Source organism: Geotrypetes seraphini, chromosome 8 (assembly GCF_902459505.1).
Source record: "Geotrypetes seraphini chromosome 8, aGeoSer1.1, whole genome shotgun sequence".
NCBI classification, from domain to species: domain Eukaryota; kingdom Metazoa; phylum Chordata; class Amphibia; order Gymnophiona; family Dermophiidae; genus Geotrypetes; species Geotrypetes seraphini.
The window spans coordinates 33,640,112-33,652,161 of record NC_047091.1 but is presented as its reverse complement, the minus strand read 5'-3'; the positions used below and the strand labels follow the sequence as shown (position 1 = coordinate 33,652,161).

At 42.3% G+C, this 12,050-nt stretch overlaps 1 protein-coding gene across 2 annotated transcripts in view; it reads left to right on the top strand.

The window, feature by feature from the left end:
- STPG1 (sperm tail PG-rich repeat containing 1) overlaps window positions 1–8,978 on the top strand; it is a 54,626-nt gene extending 45,648 nt beyond the window's left edge. For both annotated transcript variants that reach the window (XM_033955574.1, XM_033955573.1), the window contains one exon: window positions 8,886–8,978. In XM_033955574.1, the coding sequence (XP_033811465.1) occupies window positions 8,886–8,959 (74 nt within the window). In that variant the 3' untranslated portion in view covers window positions 8,960–8,978. The remainder of the gene's footprint in view (window positions 1–8,885) is intronic.
- Window positions 8,979–12,050: the final 3,072 nt, after the last annotated feature.

Here is a 12,050-nt window from a genome sequence, read left to right as displayed (position 1 = left end):
ACATCTTTTCATACTATTTAGTTTACTGGCTGGGTCCCTTCTGCCTAGTGCGCCAACTTCTGTGCACACATGTAGAACAATTCTGCAACTGTGCACGTACACACGTAAGTGCTGAGATAATGATCGCTTAAGTGCATTAGTGCTTAACAGCAAGAGAGGTGTACGCTTGGGAGGGGGAGGGGCAAGACAATGAGTTGTGTGTTATTCAGCTACCAGTAGTAACTGCCCAATGTCCATCATTAGGCCCCAGTTAGGGAATAAATTGCCTGGCCATCTACGTCTATGACTATACTCTCTCGAAGAACGTAGGGAGAGGGGAGACTTGATTGAGACATTTAAGTATATCACTGGTCGTATCGAGGTGGAAGAGGATATGTTCTCTCTTAGGGGGACCCTCGACCACAAGAGGGCATCCGCTAAAAATCAGGGGCGGGAAGTTTCATGGCGACACCAGGAAGTATTTCTTCATCGAAGAGTGGTTGACAATTGGAATGAGCTTCCAGTGCAGGTGATCGAGACCAGCAGCGTGTCAGATTTTAAAAACAGATGGGATGCTCAGGTCGGATCTCTAGGAGGGTAGAGTTAAGGGGATGGGTCATCAGAGCACAATATCTCAAAGGGTAGCTAGGAGGGAGGGTCAATAGAGTGGGCAGACTTGATGGGCCTTGGCCCTTTTCTGCCTTCACTTTTCTATGTTTCTATGTCTTCAATCATCTCTCCATGAGTTTATGAGGAGCTTAAAAACCCGTTTGTACAAGCAAATCTCTGAGGGATGAACAGCTGAAATTCAGTATGTTATCTTATTATTGTTTATTGAAAGCTTTTATACTGCTTCTAATGACTGGGGAGTCAATTCAGAGCAGTTTACATGAGCTTCTGGTGTTACAATCCTCGAGCTTCTGTAATGGTGTTATTATACATTTACAAAATTTTTACATTGTCTTTTTGACTGTGTATAGAGTTTACATATTACCATATATCTTCACCCAGATATATTATTTACACACGATATCTTCACCTTATATATACACATTGAGTATACTATATTCACCCAATATTTACCTTATCTTACACTGTATACTGTAATACGCTTATATGTCTCACACAAAGTGCCATTATCGTGTTGTGTTGGTTTCATAGTGTATGTTTTATATTAGTTTTAAGTGAGCTAGAAGTGCATTAAATAAATAAATAAACAAACTTACAGTATACTATACTGTAAGTTATATACATATCATGGAACACGTAGAGGGACATTTTCGAAAGAACGTCCTAATCAAAATTGGGATGCCTGCTCATAACATCCAAACCCCCCCCCCAAAAAAAAGCAAACAAACAAACAACAAAAAAAAACAACAAACCCCAAAACATCCATCTCCTAACCATATGTGAATAAGAAAAACACCAGGATTTCCTGTTTTAAAATACACGAGAGAGACTTCTCATGCTAAAAATGTCCACCATGAACAGCAATTTTCCACACTGAAATGTCCAACATACGACCGCCAAAAAAGCAGGCACAAAATCATTAGTCTGGTATTATTTGTACAGTAATGGCCACACAGATGTCCCTGCAGAGCAGAGGGGAAGCCTAATGGGCAGTGCAGTGGACTTTAAACAACAGGACCTAGTATGTTAAAAATGATCTGGAAAGAATGCAGAATAAAATGGAAAATATTATAATGCTCGTGTCTCAATCTGTGGTTCAATCTGTGCGCAGCACTTGATTCAGCAATTCAGAAAAGGGATGGGATGACTTCCCTATGAGGGGAGGCTAAAGTGCTAGGGCTCTTCAGCTTGGAGAAAAGACGGTTCAGGGGTAATATGATAGAGGTCTATAAAATAATGAGTGGAGTGGAAAGGGTAGATGTGAATCGCTTGTTTATTCTTTCCAAAAAATATTAAAACTAGGAGGCATGTGATGAAGCTCCTAAGCAGTAGATTTAAAATAGACTGAAGAAAATATTTCTTCATACGACATTTAATTCAACTCTGGAATTTGTTGCCAGAGAACATGGTGAAATCAGTTAGCTTAGCAGGGTTTGGAAAATTTCCCAAAAGAAAAGTCTAGGCCTTTATTGAGATGGCTTGGGGCAATCTACTGCTAATTCCTAGGATCAAGCTTGGAATCAAGTTAGGTTGGCCATTGTTGGAAACAGGATACTGGGCTTGATGGACATTTGGTCTGTCCCAGTATGGCAATTCTTATGTTCTTATGTAATGGTACTGGCAAAAGTGCAGAAAAGGGCAACCGAAATGATAATGAGGTTGGAACGACTTTGCTATGAACAAAGGCTAAACAAGTTAGGGCTCTGATGAGCTAAATATCGAAAAGTCCATCTAGCAAGAGATACACTAGAGCTCTATAAAATCACGAGTGATATGGAAGGGTTTGAGTAAATAGGAAACATATTTACCCTTCAAATAATGCTAGAACAAGGGGACACTCTAGGAAACGAATAGATTTGAGAAAGGAATTTTTTCACTCGGTGTACAATTAAGCTGTTGAATTTGTTGCTGGAAAATGTGATCAAGGCAGTTCACATAGCTGGGTTTAGAAAAGCTCCTGGAGGCCAAGTCTAAAGAGTGGTAGAAAACTGGAATGCTCTTCCGGAGTCTGTCATAGGGGAAAACACCCTCCAGGGATTCAAGACAAAGTTAGACAAGTTCCTGCTGAACAAGAACATACGCAGGTAGGGCTAGTCTCGGTTAGGGCGCTGGTCTTTGATCAGAGGGCCGCCGTGTGAGCGGACTGCTGGGCATGATGGACCATGGGTCTGACCCAGCAGCGGCAATTGTTATGTTCTTAAGGAGTGGCTCTACTTTTAGACCTGGATTGGCCAATGCCTGAGACAACAGGCTGGGCTTGATGAACCTTTTGGCTGACCCATTCTGGCATTTCTTATGGTCTTATGACACCCCTGATTGGCTACATCACTGGAAGGAGACCGCTCCACTTCACTGACTGCATTTTTTAAATTCAATGTAGAATGCTTACTTCATACTCTGTTTTACCATATGGTTAAATAAATCAAATCACAGTCCCATAAAACAATTCCTCAGAGTTCAGGTTGAACAGAGTCCCTGATATGATTCCTGAGCCACTCAGACCTTTTGGTCTCTGAGTTGACTGGGCCTTGGAGATGGTGGGCAGAGAATCACGGTCATTGCTTAAGGATGGCATCTGATCTGCAACTTTCTGGGAAGGAGCCTGGACTGTCACTGCAGTGACCACAATATGGTAGTTATTTTGGAAGCCCCTCCATGTGTAAATAGTGACATTTTTCTGTCTACAAGCAAGATTGAGTCATGCATATTAATGGGATGATATTATCTGGCACCAGGCTGGAACTGCTCTCCCAATACTCAGAACCTCATGAAAAATTCTGAACTTTTGTGGCCTTTCTCCCACATCCTTGAAGGTATTTTACAAAAAGCTTCACATTCAGCAGAGTCTTTTGTAAAATACTGCCAGAACTGAGCACATCCCAACCTAGACACCTCATCTATGATCTCAACCTTCTATGCTGAGGGTGAGAATATTAAATAGGGGAAAATCCCCCGTTTCAGTGAATGTTAGGGGCACCAGATCCCAGCCCTTGTTCTGATTCAGCTGGAAATTCAAAGGAGCAGGAAGAATCTTCTGGGTCAAAATCCAATTGCCATTTAGCTCAGCAATGATTCTGTTTGGAAGGACAGCATGCTGCACGCTCCCCTGAGCTCAGATTTGGAAAAGGCGAGTTACCGTATTAACTTTAAAATTCAAACCCAAGGAAGAGGTGTCAAATTCTGGCTCTCCAGGGCCACAAACAAGTTTGAGAAGAAAAGATGTCCGGATCAGGGTCATCAACAGCAATGACCTTCCCTTCTGGCTGTAGTGGAGAAAATGAAGCAATTTGTCACAATTCAAAAGAATTCTAAAAGGGAATCCGTAGTGACAATGAATATTCATGCTGCACAGTGGCTTTGCTGTACAGTCATCCTTTAGTTACCCTGAGAACCAGATCTATTTGTATGTAGCCCTCAAGTACTGAAAATGACCGCCATAAACTATTTTTCAAAATAAGTTTCTCAATGTATTTCTGCTGCTTTCCATTAGCATCATGCAGGAGTTTTGAGGAGCTATTGTAAATAATCATTATGGAACCCACAAACCAGTGCAGTCAAATTTCTGAAATTCAGACAGATTTTGCACGCACATTGATGTAACGACCTCACAAACTTTTTATAGACCATCTCTGTCATGTTCTCATATTCCATTACCTAAAAAATCCAGAGGGATCAATTGAATTTCACCTAAGCTCTGATGCCAAGCTTGTCACACACAACAAATTTCAAGCCATAAGATACTCCTAAAAGCCCTGAACCATAAGCAACAGCGGTGTTTTGTAGACTAACCTATCACATTACACTGTAATTACGGACTGGATGGTAACGCCAGTGTCACTGTGGAATTTCAGTCTCGGCACATTGTCACTGTATTTAAGTGTGATTCATTTCGGTCGCATACCTGGCTGCAAATATGAAATGTATTATTTCAAGTCAACATATGTGGTCTCAATCCCACTAAGCCTGCTTGCTTTCCCTTTTGATGAGCAGCGAAATGTCTGCACTCTGAATTTTGGAGGACTGGCCATCAGTGGAAAATGTCAAACGTCAGAGGTTTACTTGGCTAACGTTTGAGATTAGCCTGCTAAACCTTTTCAAAACTGATGCAAAGGGTAAGCAGTGATGTGGTCCTCTCATTCTGCTTGGTTAACTCAGGCTAAAAAAGGGGTGTCCAATGTCGGTCCTCGAGGGCCGCAGTCCAGTCGGATTTTCAGGATTTCCCCAATGAATATACATGAGGTCTATTTGCATGCACTGCTTTCATTGTATGCTAATAGATCTCATGCAGATTCATTGGGGAAATCCTGAAAACCCGACTGGATTGCGGCCCTCGAGGACCGACATTGGACACCCCTGGGCTAAAATAATCCCAGCTGTCAGCTGAAAAGCTTCTTACTAGATTTCAGTTGTATCAAAATACAGCCGCTAGACTAATCTTTTTGGTTAGAAAATTTGAAAGGGCTTCACCTCTTTTGCGCAAATTGCACTGCCTTCCGATAAGATAGGGGATTAACTTTAAGATATCATATCTAGTACATAAGGCTTTATATGGTAATCCTCCAAAACAATTAACATCTCTTTTATGTATTCCAGCTAATTTTATTACTTCAGTTTCCAACTGTTTTTAGAGTAATTAGGAAGAGTCAGTCTTCCTTTAGAAATAAGAAGCCTGAATTCATAGATTATTTTTCATAAAGACCTACTTTTTTGATAAATGTTATTCTTGATATTTTATCTTTCTGTGCTCCCCTTAATGTAGGGTTCTTTTTGTTGTAAACCTGCACCTACCACCGCTCTTTGCTGATTTTTTAATGTTCAATACACTACTCCAAAAAACCTGCCACTGGAACTTACAAAAGATACTAACAGCAAGGCAGAATAAGTCACTAGGGTCTAAGAATGGTAACTCAAAGGCGAAAGCCACTGTGAATGTAAACACAACCGGAAGAATAATATAATAAATAATTAATAAATTAATGTGATAAGGTACCCTCAGTGTGAAGGGTCAGCGAAAGGAGAATTTCTCCAGCGCTTCACAAAACAAGGAAGAGGCAATCATGCCCCCACCTGCACACCGTCATCCTTAAATCAAATTTGTGAATCAAACCATGGTGAAACAACTAAATAACACAGGTGAAATCGGTTCATAGACAACAACGCGGAAGACAAAAAGGCGCGTGCCGACAACTGAGCGCAAGATGGAGGCGCGCGCCGAAGAAATTTACTGTTTTTAGGGGCTCCGACGGGGGGGTTTTGTTGGGGAGCACCCCCAGTTTACTTAATACAAATCGCGCCGGTGTTGTGGGGGGTTTGGGGGGTTGTAACCATCCACATTTTACTGTAAACTTAACTTTTTCCCTAAAAACAGGGAAAAAGTGAAGTTTTCAGTAAAATGTGGGGGGTTAAAACCCCCCAAACCCCCCACAACGCGGCGCGATCTCTATTAAGTAAAGTGGGGGGGTTTCCCCCCCACGCCCCCCTGTCGGAGCCCAAAAAACAGTAATTTTCTTCAGTGCGCGCCTCCGCGCTGCACTCAATTGTCTGCTCACGCCTTTGTCCCGGCGCGCTTTTGACCTGACAAATTGCTCATTGAGACCACTCTGAGAACCCCCCAGCCAACTCCTCAAGAAAACGATAGTAATAGACTTAGCTTAGAATAATCTTCATAAGTCGAGCAGCAAGGGCAGAGAGAAGATGATCAATACACCCACTGGTAGGGCCAATATCCAAAAGGTCTTATGCAGTTAACATTGAGACTTAACCCCATAAATCCTTTAAAAACATTTTTAAGGTTGCGTAGAGGTTAAGTCTTAGCTGGACAATATTTTGTCCAGTCACATGTTATTTACAGTGGTGTAGCGAGGGAGGTTGGCGCCCGGGACAATGGCGCCTGGCGTCACCGCGCTGAGTGCCTCCCCACTCTTCCCCACCACTTGAGCGCCCTCCCCACTCTTTCCGCCACTTGAAAAGTAGCTCTTGAAATGTTGACCGGTGTGAGCTGCACCTTCCACCAGCTGCTCTCACCTGCCTCGGCTCCCTTCTGATGTCGCGTCCTGGTCCCGTAGCCAGAAAGTGACATCAGAAGGGAGTCAGCTGTGGCGCAAGCTACAAGTGGAAGGTGCTGCTTGCGCCAGTGAACATTTAAAGAGGTACATGGGGGGGATGGGCAGAGAGGAAGAGAAGCGCTGGTGTCTGGGGCACCTGCCCCCCCCCCCCCCCCCCACACACACACACTAGATGAGATGATCGATGACTTAGGATCCTGTTTCTTTTTGGCAACTATTTAAACAAAATTTAAACAAAAAAAAATGTAATTTTGGCTTTCTCTTTTCTTTGCTTTCCTATTTTAAATGGCGATCTTTTCGTGTTTTGTTTTTCTATATTACGTGCACCGTGCTGTTGAAAAATTGAAGTGCGGTTAAAAAGTTTTTCATAAACATAAACTATAGCACTGGCTATTTACGTGAGAAAAGAAAGGCCTAAAGGCAGTGTAGAAGTGTGTCAAAAGGTTGTTCGGATAACTTGTGTATTTAAGTTTAGAAACATTTTGTTAGCCATTCTGCATACATGGGCATGAAAATTGAATATGGAAGCATGAAGGTAAGTGGATAAGTTATGCAGCCACGGATCTGAATATTTCTCCTTCTGTTCTCATCGTGCCCGCCAAACAGCCTGGCTTGTAAGTCATTCATAGCTACGGGCTGGCTTAACCCCAGATATTTGTGCCATGGCCTGCCCAGCCTCTGGCACTGACTATCTAGGTTGTTGTGGTAACCCAGAAGTTAACCGGGTAGAAGCTGATATTCAGACTGTGCCCAGTGAACTCGGCACAAAAAGTTAGGCCTGTTGGTGGACTGAATGTTGCCACTAAGTGGCTAAGTAAGCAACTTTGACCAAACTCTGCCCCTGGAGCACCCCTAATCTAGCTCTTGAACCCCAAACAGTCATTTTTTCAGAACTTATATACAATTGGGCTCATTGTCAAGAAAGATAGACGCCCAAAAGACAGCTTAAACCAGCACTTGAATGTCTTACTAGTCAAAATGTCCAAGTGGGCATTCTCAAAACAGACTTTCCAGACGTCTTTCTGGTTGTTTTGTCTCCAGTGTATCCAAATCATAAGGGGGCGTGATAGAGGCATGTTATGGGTGGGCATAGGGCGGGGATAGGACTTGGATGCTCATCAGGCATAATCAAACCTTTTAATAAAAGATCCTGGGCTCTTTTTTTTAGACGTTTGGAGCTAGACCTGTTTCAAAAGCATCTAAATGCCCAAACTGACCAGATGACTACTGGAGGGATTAAGGCATGATCCCACCCCCTTTACTCCCCCAATGGTCACTGCCCTACTCCCACCACCCAAAAAAGTTAAAAACCAGTACATTCTAGCCTGTATTTCGAGGGGCTGCTTAAAATGTTCTCAGCCCAAGCAGGTTCAGATGTTCACATAGACATTTGAGCCCAGAGAGAGGCACTCTAAGGGTTACTGTAATGAATTTCACATTAAAAGTCCCAGGTTCAAATGTCACCATATCTTGCTTCTATTGTATGGTAAACCCTCCAAAACCTACATTAAGATGACACCTGCCAGCATAAGGGCTATTGTTATGCTATACAGGTGGGTACAGTAAGTTTTTTGGATGGGTTTTGGAGGGCTCACCATACAACGTAAGCAGTTTATAGAGATGTGTGCCTGGGACTTTGAAATGTGACAGTCACTGCAGTACCCCCTAGAGCAGGGATCTCAAAGTCCTTCCTTGAAGACCGCATCCAGTCGGGTTTTCCGGATTTCCCCAATGAATATGCATTAAAAGCAGTGCATGCTCATAGATCTCATGCATATTCATTGGGGAAATCCTGAAAACCCGACTGGATTGCGGCCCTCAAGGAGGGACTTTGGGACCCCTGCCCTAGAGTGCCATTCTGCTGTGCTCAGCTCTCTGTGAATACTGGCTGCCATGAGGCCTGAAAAACTTTCTCTCTTTTCAGGTGGACTTATTTATATTCAAGAATGGCCAAAAAAGATAGACGTACTAAGGACCAAAACGTCTCCATAGGTCTTTTTTTTTTTTTTTTTTTTTAAAGAGATAGACGTCTTGCTGTTTTGAGAATGGACATTTTCTCTACTGGATTTCTGGACGTCTTTCCCAAAATGTCCAGACTTGGACATCCTATCGAAAATGCCCCTCAATGCATGTTTTTTTTTTCGCTATTGTAAAGTCCCTGAATCAAGAAGCAGAGAGTCACGTTTCTTCCGATTTACTTTTTCATTGCAGGTGCCTACGAGCCTCTCAAACTACAAAAGCAATCGTTCCTCTCCAATAATGACCTTAAGTGGATCCCTTTATAACAATTATGTTAGAACTCAATAAAAGCTTGGAAAGCCTAGAAGCAGAGTCCCTACATATTTTGGAAAACTCTCTGAAAACTGCATTGCACCCGCAAGTACCATAGAGCATGCTGCTGAAATACCAGTTCTTGGCGAAAGCATGAAGCTACCAGAGAAGTTATTTTCCCCTTTGTAAGACTTTGTTGATGGTAGAACATTATTGTATCCATTATGTATAAGAAAAATAGAAATGCTTTGTCTTGTAATTAGCAGTTTGGACTTAGTATAAAGCCTAATTTTAAATAGGTCATCTAGCCTAGAAAAAGGACATCCATGCAGAGAGTCTTCACAATTCGCTGCATATTTTACAAAAAGGTTGGTGAGTGCAGAACTTCTGTAAAATGTTTATAAAGCCACCAAAAAAAAAAGTACATTTGGGTGTCGTGTACAGCCAGCACAAAGAAAGAAGATAAAGAAAAATAGGATCACGGGGCTCTGTGCATGTAAGTACCAACATTTACATATTCAAGTGGGAGAATTTTGCTACTTACACATGCTAAGTAGTGGATTGTGCAAATGTTGCATTTCCAAGGGTAGCCAAGCTGCAAAATATATTTTTGTGTTGATTGAGGAGGTTTGGAATGACATGGGGACAGAATTTGTCCTCAACCCTGGCGGTTAACCAGAGGAAACCATCCCTGTGTCATTCTGTAAGGGGAGAGGAAAGAATCAGAGTATAAATGGACACAGCCACTGACCCTCAAGCCTTGCATTGAAGTATGCTGGTGTAGGAAGACAGGTTGAAATAGACACTAAAGAATGACATGGGATGGTTTCCTGCAGTTATCTGTGGAGACGGGGACAAATTTTGTCACCATGTCATTCTCCGAAGATCCATCAAGCCCAGGATCCTGTTTCCAACAGTGGCCAACCCAGGTCCCAAGTACCTGGCAGAAGCCCAAAGAGTAGCAACATTCCAGAGCTGAGATTGTGATGTCATAATGCCTCATTCCACCAAGGCCTAAGAGCCAAACTCATCAGTGATGTCACAATGGCTTGATTGTCCTATACTTGGCTTATATAACAACATAAGAATTGCCATAGAGAATATCAAGGGGACAGTTGTCCCCACGGTTAACTGTTGGAAATCATTCCCTTGTCATTCTTTAAGGAGAGAGGGAAGAATCAGAATCAGAATCTGAATGGGCCCAGCCACTGACCTTCAAGCCTTGCATTGAAGAATGCTGGTGTAGAAGGACTAAGGCTGAGATAGACACTAAAGAATGACACCGGATGATTTCCTATGGCTATCCGCAGGGAAAGGAACAGTGATGAATTTTGTCCCGATGTCATTCTCTACTTGAGACCTGGGTTGGCCACTGTTAGAAACAAGATACTGGGCTTGATGGACCTTCGGTCTCTCCTAGTATGACAATTCTTATGTTCTTTTGTGAGCCAAGTATACGACAATTGAGACATTGTGACATCACTGCTGAGTGGCTCTTAGGTATTGGTGGAATGAGGCTTTATGACATCACAATCTCAGCTCTGGAATGTTACTGCTTTTTGGGTTTCTGCCAGGTATTAAACCATCCACGTGCGATTCTTTAAGGAGAGAGGGTATACTCAGAGTCTGAATGGGCCCAGCCACTGACCCTCAAGCCTTGCATTGAAGAATGCTGGGGTAGAAGGACTGAGGCTGAGATAGACACTAAAGAATGACATGGGATGGTTTCCCAAGGTTATCCATGGGGATGGGGATAAATTCTGTCCCAGTGTCATTCTTCAAAGGTCCATCAAGCCCAGAATCCTGTTTCCACAGTGGCCAACCCAGGTCACAAGTACCTGGCAGAGACCCAAATAGTAGCAACATTCCAGATCTGATATTGTGATGTCATAAAACCTCACTCCACCAATGCCTAAGAGCCAACCTCATCAGTGATGCCACAATGGCTTGACTGTCCTGTACTTGGCTCACTGACCCTCATTGAAGAATGCTGGTGTAGAAGGACTGAGGTTGAGCTAGACACTAAGAAATGACATGGGATGGTTTCTCACGATAATCCGTGGGGAAGGGGACAAATTGTGTCCCTGTGTCATTCTCTACAAGCACCGAAGAGATGTACACAGTTCCCCATCAATCACTTCTCCAAACTTGAGGTACAAATGAGCAATTAGCTGACAGCTATCTGTGACCTAGAGCATCAAAAATGGGAAAATGTTTTGGAGTACATTTGCATTTCTGTTGAAAAATAGTTACTATATAGAAATAAAAAAAAAAAACAAAGGAGATAAGGTGATACCTTTTTTTATTGGACTAGCTTAATTCAGTTTTTGATTCGCTTTGGAAGGTAACCCTTCTTCAGATCATAAATAAGCCAATGTTGACAAATATCAGTATATATAGGTGAAACATGAAAGTATTTCAATGACAGTCTCACAGGAAGAGGGAGGGGTGAGCAAGGGCTGGGTGGGAGGGAGATGGAGAGATAGGAAGGTGACAAAGCAGTTTAAACTCATGGCTTGTAAAGGAAGCCAAGGTCTTTGTTAAGTCCAGTTTCAAGATATTTCATTTTGATTTCAAAGGTCTTACGTTCCTGGATTGTCTTAACATCTCCTTGTAGTATTCTCACCAGAAAATCATTGATGTGGTGTTCTCTTTTTCCAAAGTGTTGTCTGGTTGGCGTAGCAGTGTTTAATATGATATATGTGTAATTTTTAAGGTGTGTTGTGCTCCCTTCAAGTCTGTGCATGCCAGATATATGCAGAAATTAGCATCAGGCCTTCCAAAATTGTTGCCTATAGACTCAGGATGATGTTCATGTTCATGTAAACCATATTGCATCCCTTTAACTCAGTGGTCTCAAACTCGCGTCCCTGGGGCCACATACAGCCAGGTACTATTTTGAGGCCCTTGGTACGTTTATCATAATCACAAAAGTAAAATAAAACAGTTTCTTGATCGTGTGTCTCTTTAACTATAAATGACAATATTATTATTAAGACTTAGCCAAAAGAGTTTTACCCCATGCAAAATAGTCATTTCATTAATAAGACATTAACTCTATGGCAATGGCAATGGCAGTCAAAAAGCAGTGAAAGCCTGGTCCCC